Genomic DNA, 13,722 nt, shown 5'->3' with positions numbered 1-13,722 from the left:
GGAGTGAGAAACTCAAAACAGAGGCTGCAAATTTGCTCAAGAAAATCATACTGACATGAGTTCAGGTTGGGATGCTGACAGGCTTCTAAAGCCAAGGGTAGGTATCTAAATAGAAATAAAATGCTTTTCAAAGTTTTCGGAGATATTGCAAAACTGAGATTTGCACTGATTCATCTGAAATGAAACCTGYGTTACATATAAGAAATGTACCATAGAAGTGGTACTGTCCTCTTAAACTGTGTGTAGATTAGTGTTTCAACAAAATACTGATCATTACTTTAGCTATTAACAGTTATCACTGGCAGTACCACATTAAAAGAGAGTAGTTATATAACTGTTACATTAAAATGACTAAAATAATAACGAATAAAAAGCCCCTGTCAGTGTTAAGGTTGTTGTAGATAGTAATGAAAAACATTTTCTGCATATGTGTAGACCAAGAAGGCCAATGGTCTCCTGGGTTGCATTAGGAAGAATGTTGCCAGCAGGTGGAGGAAGGTGATCCTGCCCCTCTACTCAGCCCTGGGGAGGCCTCATCTCGAGTCCTGTGTCCAGTTCTGGGCTCCCCAGTACAAGAGAGACATGGAGCTACTGGAGAGAGTCCAGCGTAGGGCTACGAAGATGATCAGAGGGCTGGAGTATCTTTCTTATGAGGAACAGCTGTGAGAGTTGGGCTTGTGTAGCCTGGGGAAGAGAAGACTGATGGGGGATCTTATCAATGTGCATAAGTACCTGAAGGGAGGGTGTCAAGGGGACGGGGACAAACTCTTTTCAGTTGTCCCATGTGACAGGACAAGAGGCAATGGGCAGAAATTGAAGCACAGGAAGTTCTGCCTGACCRTGAGGRGGAATTTCTTCMCTGTGAGAGTGACAGAGCMCTGGACCAGGTTGCCCAGRGAGGTTGTGGAGTYTCCTTCTCTGGAGATCTTCAAGGCCTGCCTGGATGCAAYCCTGCCTAACATGCTCTAGGTGACCCAGCTTGAGCAGGGAGGTTGGACTAGATGATCTCCAGAGGTCCCTTCCAACCTTACCGATTCTATGATTCTATTCTATGATTCTATGATTAAATGCTTATTAGCATTAATGTGGCTACTACCTGTTTGGTCTATGTGGGCTGTATAGCATAGTTAAGTTCTTAATTTCCTTGTTCTTAAATGCTTATGTTTTGTAAGCAGTGCAAATAATTACAATGTTGGCATAGACTTYGTTGTTGATTATTTTAAAGAAGCACATTATTTAAAATGTTATGATGTAATTACTGCTAATAGAAGTGGCATCCGCTAATACTAATAAAACCACCATCCCTTTACCCCTCACTTAAAATCCATAAGCATTATCACATTTCTAGCCATTAATGTATAGAGATATTGTATCCCCCATAGAAGCTGAACCAATAGCACATAAATAATGCCCCCCTCTTTACCAATATAAGCATAGTATAAAAAAACTATGAAATACATAGAAATATGAAATTCTCTCAGACATACTAAGAGAATTGAATTAACAGACACTGGGAATAAATCTTTCAAACTTGGGCATTCACTATGTAGAATGCTAGTCTTCATGATATGCAGTCCTCTACATTTACTGGCAAAAAGCTGCCTTGCTATGAAACAATACRAAGTCAGCAAACCTCAACTAGGCAAAAATAAATAAATAAGTAAAAAGGAATAAACTTTTGAYGGATTCAGTGCTTTGAATCATATCCACCCAGGATCTTCACACAAAGTGAGATGTGATGGGATAGCAGAGTTTGAAGAAAGTGTAGTAACAAGGATATATACCAGGCAACACAGTTAAAATACATTTTAAATARTCACTATTGATTCTGCTCCATGAATGAGGCAGAGATCCTGTGAAAAAATATTACAGAGTCTTGTGGTTAAAAACTGTATTACAATGCATGAAGGGAATTGATTTAAAGCTGCATAGGTAAGTTTACTTCTGATGGAGGGTCAATATCAAGTGTTCTGTTAGGTAGTTCAGTAATTATTTTTAGATATGGTATTTTATGTGTATCGAACGTACTAAATCAGTATGAATTTGTATATATTCTGGTGTTCATAATAACAGGAAAGCCGTGTAGCATCACAACCAGTGAAAGACTCTGCTCTTCTTAAAACCTTTACTTTTTTAAMGTGCTAGCATCGACACTGTGGAAACCACAAGGATTGTGGAAGAGAGAAATGAATAGATTTTTTTTTTTTTTTTTGAGATTCATTTGTTTGGAAATGTACCACATGTATCATTATATACAGATTTGTGTTTTTGTTTCAAATTCTTTTCAGGAATTGATTACTTTTGCAGGGCATACCAAACTCCAGAATATATTYTGGCTGACCTTTGCACAACCATCAAGCTCAGGATTTCAGCCGTTCTTATATGGTGCACGTACATTGCTCTTAAGTTYRTAATATAAAGTCACACTACTCTAARTAATTTTCTAATAGTTGCCCTGYRAGGACTGTTCTAGGTAAGATATGGCACAAAATACTGAATGCAGCCAGAGTAAGAGATTTAAGAATGCCTGTTTTTCATGGAAAGGTTTGCTAAAAGTCTGCTAAATGGTGCCTCAGAATTGTTAARTTCTCTTAATGTTTTCATGCTATATCATTGTTCCTTCAGGCCCTGGATTCAATCRTGTTGGGACATTGTAATTTGAGATGTTCCAGCTGGTACTGAATTTCTGTTCAGGGCTGAAAGGGAATCACACAGAAGGAATAAAGCATCATAATGGAAAGGAAGAGCCAGTCATCTGGAAAGGCCTCGGTGGGGTTATGCTTCCCACAATGTCTTTCTGTTTTGGGAATGGTGAAGCAAACTGCTTGTCATATTGTTCCATTGCTAAATGTCTGGATGCCAAATCACTCACTTCATTCTCTGTCCAAAACACCCCGTTGGTTCTGCTGTAGCTGCTGTGTTGTCACTGAAGTAGCAACATCTTACCTTTTTGCATTATTAAAGAGGAACATATGCAAGATTCAGGCAAGAAGAGGAGAATAAATCCACTGCATGGCCRTATTCAACTTGAGTTAGATAAGATTCTGTGGCACTCTATTAAATTTTCATCATCTTCTTCAGTTTATATTTATAGCACAGTTGTTGCACAGAGATGTTTTGGCTTTTGTACTGGTAAACTTAGAAAATATTAAATATATTTTTTTAAAAAATAACCTGGTATAGATTTACTGTTGACAACACAAACCTAATGGAGATGGACAGTTAAGCCAAGGTATGAAACTATCTTCTTATATTCCTAATTTCTGATAAAAYTTCAGCGCATTCTTGTAATTTTATCTTGAGAATATGCATAACTACAACATAACTTACATCATATGACATAATCTTGTACTGCCAGCAGGAAATAGTTTAATGTAAGACTGTCTAATATGCATGGGTCTTTATATTGTGTATGTTTCCTGATGTTGTGTTTCAGCTGTGGCAGACCCTATAACCAAATAGAAGCTAGTGATGGGACTCTAGACAGAGGCAATGGTACCACACACACCCTGAATAGAACAGGTAACTCTTTGTTAATCACAGATCTCTTCATTCTTTGAAATTTAGTAATCATTTGTTGAAAGGGTAGCTTTGCCTGTCCCATGTAAAAGGAGAATTTATGTAGATGAGACCACAGAAACTGCCTTTGAGGCTCCTTTCCCTTGTGCTTTTACAACACATGCAAAATACTGTGGAAGAATAGAGTTGAAATATAAAGTGGTCTCTCCCTCATCTAACCCAGCCATGTCAAATAATAGTTCACAAAAATTCTTTCACACTTCAATCCCTGATCCCGGTTTTTACACTCTGCAGGACATATAATTTAATACCTTTGGACAGATTGTCCAGCTATTGACCCAGCCAAGCAGCACATATGTATTATGAGTCAGAGATCCTGTTGCTATACTCAGAAGGTCACAGGATGACTTTCATGCAGTCCTCGCTGTTCTCACAACTAGCTTTGTGATTTGTGTTGTAGATGATCCTGCGCAAGCCACTTCTGACTACGAGACCAACAATAGTGACAGCAGCGACATTGTACAAAATGATGACGAGACAGATTGCTCCAAAGAACAGACACGGAAGGGATCCGTCTGTAGGACATACGCACCTGAGACTATCATCCTGCACCCATTGATACCTCCTGAGGTAGCTTGTTTAAGCTCTACTCTCACCATGCAGTCTGTGTGTACCGAAGCACTGCAGGGAAAAAAAAGAAAGAAAAAAATAAGCACCCCAGGTTTTAAGCAGCACCTGCTGCTTTAAGCGCCAGTAAGTAGGCTGCTACCTCATGATAGGAGGTCTGAGTTTGCAGAATTTAAAGGACCATTGAAACATGTGGGAGATGCTAAGCACTGACCACTTGTGAGACACTAACCATCTATTTTGATGATTAAATACAAGCTTATGGATCTGGCATTAGGCACGTACGAAATGTTTGGCTTCTGTGTTAACGTTGCCTTTAAAGGGAATAGACTGGAAGGAAAAGTATTACCAGTGTTATATATAGCCTTTCTGTTCCACCACTTCAGCTTCTCAATGGCCTTGTAATCTTGGTTATTATATATGGTGGTCCATATTTTAAAACAAATTAACGCTTTTCAGAGGGTACCACATGACATCATTGTCATCATCTGTCTTGAACATAAGCACATAGCAGTGCGTTGAACATTGACACGTGCTGGTCTTTCTGTGATTCCTGCAGTCAACTGTAGGGTTTGACTCTGGTGTAGAAAGAAGGCTGTACAATTTTCCATACCCTCCTGTATAACAACTAATAAATTTATGCTGCCATGCTCTTGTAAAATTTCTTGTCATCTGCTGAATTGGAGTTGAACATGATGAGAGAAGTCATTTTTCTCGAGATATTTTGGATTTTATTCAATTGCTGTTTCTTAGTAATGATGAAATGTGCAGAAGTATACAGGGAGACATAAGAAAAGAGGGGAATGCCCCCTATCTTTTATTTGAAGACCTTGAAAAATAGGTATGTTTCTGTATAAGAAGGGCAGGTTTTCCCTTGGAACATGCCTGGTTAGCCATGTTAAACTATAATGAATGGTTCCTGATGGTGAAGCAGCAACTGAACATTTTCCCCTCTGTACTGCAGCAAATTTTACAATGAAGCAGAATGCCTCCCTTGGAAGTGAATGAATGATTCCCATGAATGAATGACTCTCATGGATAAATTCAGAGACTGATGTTTCATMTACGGAATTTCCTATTCACTCAAGTGAAACAAATTATAAAGGAGAGGGACTAACTTCAGGGCTGGTAGAAATGGGGACATCTCCACTGAGCTGTGTAAACTACCATCAGTTTACAGCTAATGTAATCTGGCCTGAGTTTCTAAGAGCCTGAATTTTTGTATGAGATGCTTCATAGAACTAAAATTTCTCTCTATTCTGATTTCTGGCATAGGACAAGCCTGTACTTGCTCCTGAGCCCCTGGTTATGGACAACTTGGACCCCCTGATGGAGCAACTAAACAGTTGGAATTTCCCAATCTTTGATCTGGTGGAAAAAATTGGAAAGAAATGTGGTCGAATTCTCAGTCAGGTAAGAAGGATGTATTGTCTGAGATGACAGGATATATTATTGACACATTTAGACAAAGCAAGGTTAGGCTCATTGTCCTCATAAACTGGTCATCTGATGAATTATGAACCCTGTCACCCAGTTCAAAACTGGCAATGTGAACTCTTTCTCATTAAACTCTTTACTCTTTTTTCTTCTTTTTTTATTTAAAAATGTGAGAGAGAAAACGCACATCTATTTGGTCTTCTGTATCTCCACCAGTGAGTTTAGGTAAACCTTTCTAAATATTCTCCCCTTCCTGCAGGAGCTGCTGTTACCCTTTACCAAACACTGTGACAGGATTTCTCATGGGTATGAGGGCTAAACGGTGAAAATATTCAGTTGATGCAGAAAATAGAGAAAATATATTTTGATACAGAAAATACATTTTGTCCTTTTTTATCCTAGACAATTCAGTCAGGCTGTGCAAGAAACTAAGGTTTCTAGAAGGAAGAAAAAAAATGCCCTTTCTACATTCCCTCACCTTTGAAAAGGCAGCATTTTGATAGTAAATTCAGACCTGTATTAGATTGGGAATACCCAATTTACTATCARTTGGGGCGTGAGAACCAACTATGGGGTTCAGGTTTAGCTCAGTTGGTTAGAGCTTGGTGCTGCTAATGCTAAGGTCGCAGGTTTGATCCCCATATGGGCCACTTGCTCGAGAGTTGGACTAGATGATCTCCAGAGGTCCCTTCCAACCTTGCCAATTTTATGATTCTTTCTTTATCAGCTGCCTTCTTTTCATTCACTCATATGTGTTGAATGCAGATGCTGACACAGCCCTTATTTACCCGGCATGATTGATGTCGCTTTCATAATCACTTTCTTGGCTGAACTTTCTGCTCTGTTGTTCCCCTCTTCCTGGCACACTGACAAATCAACCATTTTTTCTTGTAGAAAAATAAAAGCCTATTAAACAGAAAAAGCAAGTAATTATATTTAGGGATGGGAGGAAAAAACACACAAGAGTCTGGCTGATTTTTACAGAGCAATATGCAGTGATGAGTGCTGGAAAGAAGTGAATATGTTAATTGGTATCAGGTGGGACAGTTACACTAACCTCTCTCTGTCAGGCAGTTCTCAATGCCACAAGCTCCAGAAAATGCTATATCAAATCTTGGTCCCTTGGTGGTTAACCATTATTCAGCTACATTCAATTATCCAGTGGTCAACCAGGAAAACCACTGCATGAATTCAGATTTATTCTGTGGTTTGTCTTTTTATCATTCTGGAGATCGGCAAGTGACATCTATGTTTACCTAGTCCACCAGCTCTCTAGATTAATTCTAGAGAAATAGACCAATTACTGCTGGGTACGAGTAGGGATATAAATGATCATTTAGATAGTTTTGCAGGAGATATGAGCATGAGATAAAAATGTTCTTCTMGATCTTCTTCGTCATGTTGTTCCTAACAGCAAGCACATTATAAAATCATAAATGAAACATAAGGAGAAACGGAAGTAACACACAGGCATGTTTCCTATAGCATAACCAACACTTTAGATGGCCCAAATTTTCTTCTGGTTTTACATGAATACCTCCATAAGTTTTAATCATTTTACATGGTGCATGGAATGCTAAACCTCTCTGGACAGTTCTTCTGTGCTGCCCTCAGTTAGCAGTAAAGTCCACAGTTTGTTTCCTTACATCTGTTTTTTACACACATTCTGAGCCCTCTATCAATTTTGCTGTGCCACAAAATGAGACCTATGAAATAAATGGAGAGTTTTTATTAAATACTATTTGTGATCAAAATTCGGTTTTCTGTAACAGCTGTTTGTAATAACCCTCACTCCCCAAGAGTAGAATGTTAACAAGTTCAACTTTGTTTGTAAAATAAAGATCATTCCATTAGTTCTTTCCCCCACCTACTCAGATGTTCCTAGTAAAATTGTTTTCAGAAGTAAGAGAACTGAAATAAATAAATCTTTTTCTTCAACACAAGTATTGTCTTTTTGTTATGTAATTTTTATATCCTGGGATATTCTCAACAAAGGAAAACTGAAGCCCTAGTGATTTATCCATTGCCATTAAATGGACTCATCCATTAAAAAATAAGTAAATTAACAAGCTGAATTAACTATGTATGCCTTGCTAGGTTAAGTTTATGAGATGGAAAAAAGAGGAGTTGACGTGTGCCTCTAGGGAAACATTCAGTTTAGAAAGCAAATGCTGGTTTAGTGTCTTTAAAGCTGTTTGAGATGTCTGTTTCTGCCTTTTGGAAAGTTAAATTGATTTAGACATGTAAAAAGACCCCAAACAAGTCAGTAGCCATAAAAGCGTTTGTGCAAGCTACAGTGGAAAGCACTCTAAATGTGGCGCTAACAAATACGTATAATAGGGGCTAGAGAGGAATTTACATATCAGTCTCATTTCAGAAAGGAGCAGCAAAGCTCTCCAGCAGAGGCTGATGCTTCACAAGAGACCATGAAGTTAGATTATGTCTTCATTTGCACTTTAGTACTATTCTTACATCTCCTATAAAATAAAACCTGCAAAAGAGAAACTCATTTGGTTTGGAAAGGAAGCAGTGAAAAATGAGAGCATAAAAGAATAGGCCTTTTATCTTGCCTTTTATTGCTGGGCTTACAGAGGGACCACATGCTGATGGTGCTCCTACGCTCTTGGTACATGAGCAACGTTGAGGCAGGGCATCGTAGCTGTGCATGTGCACACGTCYCTGGTTGGTGTCGAGGGGAGTATTTGGTCATCTTGTTATCATGTGTTGACTTCTGCAAAGAAGAACCCCAGAAAAAGGAGAGAGCCCTGGGGACACTGTCTTTGGGGATATTCCTGTGATAGTCACAGCGACCYGTGCGAGTAGTGGCATTTGTTAGAGGTGGAACCTGGGCACTTTAAGTGGCAGGCCCTTATCTGTGGACCTCATTATTGCCAGAAAGTCATGCAATTTGAGCATGGCCATGTTTACAGAGTGCTGTAGAAGCTGCCACGCTTGCCAAATTTTCTGTTTGTTCAGTCTCCCTTATCTTCTGCTGCAAGTGTTTCCTTCATATCCTAGTTGCCTGGGCCTGGCTGAGGACTATATGCTTTTAAAGTGGAAAAGCTATTTTGCCTAGAGTTGGGACGTATTCAGCTATTGGACCTCAACCTTCCTTGTCCTGCAAGTTAGCAAGCCTGAGGAAGCCACACAGAGCAGAARAAACATACAAGAGCCAAAAGGAGTGCAAGATGGTCACCTGCAAACAATGCGTTGGGAACTACTAACCTAAACTGTTGTGCATGTGTCCTCTGAAAAGAGCCATTTATGTGTGCCTGTAATACTCAAGTGATGAGCTACATGAGAATAACAATCCCCATTTTTTAAAAAGCTGCCCGTAGAAATCATTCAGGAGGAGCATTTGTCCTTGCTCAGGCAGCACAGGCAGAAGCACACCGGATGATACTGCCGAGGAGTTGGTGAAGCAACATGCRGTTTGAGGAAGAAGAATTTTAAAGAACAACATTTAAAAATGATTAAWTCAAAGCAACGAGTACCAAAACTACTTTTTWAAAAAAACAAAACAAAACTACCTTTTTTTWWWAAAATCAAAGAATTCAGTTAGTTGGCTTCCTGGAAGACATGAATGTCCATTTTTTTTTTCTTTTTTCTGACCTTCTATGACCTCTTTCCTCCTTATCATTGTTAAGAAAGAGCAAAAGAAAGAAAACTTTACACAAATGTCTAAATGACTTGCTTGGCTGTTTATCCTTTCTCATGGCCATGGAGAATAATGCCATTTTACTCCAAGTCACGGGGAAGAGCTTTCATTTGTTTCCATCATAGTCAGGTCCACTTCTTTTCCACTCCTGTGGATCCTACCCATCTGAATGTGTTGAAAATTTGAAGGGGAATAAAAACAAGCTTTTGTGATATTAATTCTTTAAAATGTCTGTCTGATATTGGTAGTGTAGATCATTAAGYTTGAGTCCGGCAGAATAACTGTTTTTTGCCTCCTCTTTCTACAGGGACATTTTGCTAGAAATATGAAGCTTACCATTCAGAGATCTTAGACTAGAGTGTGAAATAGCTTGTCTTTCTTTAACCGTAATCTGAATCCCGGAGAATTTAATTTAGCTGTGGTTCCRGATAGGTAAACAGAATTTTGTGCAGTTCCTAATCCAGATTATGCATAAAGTCAGTCTCTTGGCTCTGCCTCAGTCCAGGAGGATCCCATGGCATTTTCACAGTGCAAAGCTTTGCCTTGCACAGGCCCTGGCACTTTCCCCCCCCCACCCCATCTATGAAGTGCCAAGCACTGTTTCTCCCTTGGATTGTCTCCTTCCTGCCTTGCAGGCTGCGTCTCTGCAGTGCAGTCAGTGCACAGGAGCATGTGCTCTGCATGGGGATGCTCTTTATGAAAGCTGAGGCCCCGTCTGAGCAGGCGACCTGCCTAGTTCAACTACAGTTGTTGCTGTGGGGCATAAAGACGATCGCAGTGGATTTTCTGCTACGAAGGTTTGGCCTCAGCCCTTTTAGTGCAACACAGAGTTTCACTGCCTCCTCCTGGTCCAGCATAATTCTGTTCTCTGTGGAGACCTGGTTACTTGTATTAGTTACAGTGAGAGTCTCTGGACGTATGGAGAGCAGGAGAGTCTTGCGTTTTTTTTTTGTTTGTTTGTTTGTTTGTTTTGGTTTTTTTTCCTCTGCGGCTGAGTGTTTTAAAGATGACTTTGTTCTTTCCCAGGGTTATAATTCTTGTGAAGTCCTTTGCTTTCTGTAAGTATGTTTTTCAAAAGTGCCAGAGTCCTGTTGCACATCAGTTCTCTTTGCAAAATGGAAATTATATTCCTGAGTCATTTGACCATTAAAAAAAAAAAAAAAAAAATCCTGGTAATACATACAAAATGTGATGCCCTCTCTCCGTTTCCATTTTCTCTCCAGTGTTTTTTTTGTGCAGAAAAGAAATACAACATGGGGAATAAAAGTAAAGAGAAGTAATTGAGACATATATGGAAGAAAATTAGGGAGGGACTGTTGGGCAAAGAAAGTGGAGAACAGTAGAATGCAAAAATTGAGAGAGCTAGAATAACAGGTAAAGAGACCTTTGAGGCAGTGAGAAGTTTTTCCCTGTTAGGAACAACCCCATATGCTTTTCTTCAGTCTTTCATTGTCAGTTTGCAGGGAAAAAAGAAGTGGTGGGTCAGGTCTCACTTAAGAATAATGTGTCTCCTCCCAGCTCCTTCAGGAAGGTGTTTTCTGTCCTGTTTAAGCCTGACATTACCTGGTAATTTAACAGTTGCCATGACCACTTCATGTCATGTCCCACCCCCTGCTAGTAATTAGCTTTAAATACCTAGAGGTATTTTATGCAGCTTTATGATGGCCATCAAAAAAAAAAAAAAAAAAAAAAAAAAAAATACCAGCTAGCTGAAAAGCCTACTAAGAGCTTCCTAAGTGTACACTAGCTCACCTCTGCTGTCTTGAAGCTTGCAAATAACATATTACAGATAGAAAGGAGAGACTTCTCTTATTCTCAAAAAATATTATATAGCTTGTCTTACTCGAATTCTATCTCAAAGACAGATGTTCATATGTGTACAGCATCAATTTCTTTTCTGGAATAGTTTTTTTCCAGATTCATGTCTTCAGAGCACTGTAATTCAATAGTTCCTTTGCTATAAAGAGCTTTTCTTTTATGGCCAACAGTAGTGGCCACAAAGAGAAAGTGCCATCAACAGTGACTTTTCTGAGCACATTGCCAGCAGCACTTTTACTGAGCTGGGGCAACCAGTGGGGTTAAAACTGGCAGATACATTATTTGAGGGGAATCCTGGATGTTGTCAGAAACCACACTCAACCTGTCTGCAGCGTCATTGCCTGTTGTAGAGCTTTGCTTGAGTTGGTTCACATGCATGTTCTTCMTGAAAGAAATGTCCATGAGGGAGAAGAAAACAAAGGTGATTCTGGCTGAAAATTCACTTTTTTTTTTCTTTTAAGAATTACTTTAAGAATCCACAGTGGCAGGACATTTGAAATGTGAGTTCATTAAATGTGTATGCAGCTAACAGGTGCCAGTCTATCTATATAGTACAGAGCAAGAAAAGGCTCGAGATAGACATTTGATTTTTACTGAGGTGTGAAATCAAGAAACAGAATTCATAACACTTTCTTTTCGAGTATACTTTAAATTGTTTGGCTCCAGACAGATCGTTACCAGATAGCTGGCGTCAAAAGGACAGAAACAGTAGTAACTGAATAAAAAAGCTGAAAGGCTCCAGGCTTCAATTTGTGAAAGAARTGAAAAGATCATACAGTAATTTTACTGTGTCCCATTGTTTCGGTTGTAATGTTCAAGTATGTTTTCAACTTCTTCCGTTTTACAGTGGCTGCTGCCTACATTTGTGAGCCCTGATGTCTCCCCCGCTAACCCTTCACATCCTCCCTTCAATGCACCCTCTCCTGAATACCCTCAATCCCCTTTTCATGAAAAAACACTTTGACCAGCTCTGTTTCTGAAGCTACTTGCTCTACAAAATCCTAGCAGAAAAATAGCTTTTGGCTTTCACTTCCAAAATGAGGGGAGCGAAAGGAGAAAATGTGTAGGATTCACATGTTTTTCCTCCTTTTCTAAGCTATTTCATCCTTCCTCTACCTGTTCCTGGCTTTTTCTGGGAACTGAATTGACTCATGGATGCTCCCTGGAGAAGTTTGTGGGTTTTTTCCCCACAGGGGATGCTAAGGACCTCTGGATATCTTCCTTTATGTGCTGCTTATGAGGTGCTGGCAAATTATGGGGGACCTGTATGTCTAAAAGGAAGAAGAGAACATCTGGAAGGGGGTAATGAAGGAATGAGAAGAATTTTTTTGGTGTTAATAGCCTGTATGTTCCTTGTGTAACTGCATCTCCAGGGAAATGAAAATTRCTGTTGCAACTGCAGGATCAGATGATGTTTTTGTGAAAAATACTTCCAGGAAAGCAGGTTTTCACACGATRGTTTGGCAGAATATTCTTCATATCTTTATTCTTTTTGGTCTGTTTAGCAAGATGATGGTTTTGCTTTTTTTTGCAGGTGTCATACAGGCTTTTTGAAGACATGGGGCTGTTTGAAACCTTTAAAATTCCAGTGAGGGAGTTTATGAACTACTTTCATGCCTTGGAATGTGGATACCGAGAGATACCGTGTAAGTAAAAATTCCCAACAGATAATGATGTTGCCTCAAAGTTTGGGTGTAATCCACACACATTTTTATTGAAGCCTTTATTCTCTCTAGTTGCAGCAGCTACTTTCTCTTTCAAGAGCTATCTTTTTTTTCTTAACACATCCTCTGTCTTGAATAGTATATCCTCAACTTCTGAGGACACATTGCTCACAGTTAACATGCCAAACTGTTTCAGAAGACAGTGGTGCAAAGTCTAAATAAAATACCAAAAAATGGTGGCTGAAATGCTCAATAGCAATAGCTCACTGTACTCTGTGCATGAAACCATACATKCTTATACATGCTTTCTTGTGCTTTGTGAGAAGAATATTTCTCCTGTGTTTTCCACATCACATAGATGGTACTGTAGTCAGAGGCTGCTATTGCATCCCAGCCTCACATGGCTTTTTATGATTGCATTTAATATTTTATGCTGTTTAATAATAATCCAGGGCAAATCCTATGCAAACTTGGAAACTTGTAAAGCTACTAGAGGTAGAAAGGGCAGCTTCCTGATTATGTACCTATTCCTGATGATGTGGGTATACCCCAGTGCCCCAACTGGGATTTKTTGAAACATTTTCCTTTTGAGAGACTTGGATTTGCTACACACTAGTCGTGCTGTGCTTCYGAAAGAGACAGGCTTCGTAAAGCAGGATGAAAATGCCATGGAGATGAGTGCATCCTGTTAGACTTCTGTGACTGCAGTTAGACTGGTATTTTTCAGTGTGAATCATTTATTCACCAAAAAACTTGGTTTCAGACATCCCAGAAGTATTTACTAATTCAAAGCAAATTTACCAAACTGCTTTAACTACGAAGGACTTCATTTTTTTTTCTTTCAGGAGAAGGGAGGGGGATATTCTCCCTTTTAACTGGCATATAATCCRTATGTTGAGGAATGTGGGACACCCTCTTTCATTGGTCTTCCATTTCACAGAAAATTTTCTGAAATACTGGCATAATAAGTCATATTATCTCTGTTTCTTTCTCTCTGAA

At 39.2% G+C, this 13,722-nt stretch overlaps 1 protein-coding gene across 2 annotated transcripts in view; it reads left to right on the top strand.

Moving 5' to 3' along the window:
• Window positions 1–13,722, top strand: part of PDE3A (phosphodiesterase 3A) — a 192,038-nt gene that overhangs the window by 152,238 nt on the left and 26,078 nt on the right. For both annotated transcript variants that reach the window (XM_085324104.1, XM_085324105.1), the window contains 4 exons: window positions 3,437–3,522; window positions 3,980–4,149; window positions 5,422–5,559; window positions 12,594–12,705. In XM_085324104.1, coding sequence (XP_085180230.1) covers window positions 3,437–3,522; window positions 3,980–4,149; window positions 5,422–5,559; window positions 12,594–12,705 — 506 coding nt within the window. The remainder of the gene's footprint in view (window positions 1–3,436; window positions 3,523–3,979; window positions 4,150–5,421; window positions 5,560–12,593; window positions 12,706–13,722) is intronic.

This window comes from Rhea americana, unplaced genomic scaffold (assembly GCF_003343005.1).
Source record: "Rhea americana isolate MKP2758 unplaced genomic scaffold, rheAme1 scaffold_9, whole genome shotgun sequence".
In the NCBI taxonomy this organism is placed as follows: Eukaryota; Metazoa; Chordata; class Aves; order Rheiformes; family Rheidae; genus Rhea; species Rhea americana.
Note: the sequence above shows the minus strand (reverse complement) of the source record. Positions and strands in the feature narration are given on the sequence as shown.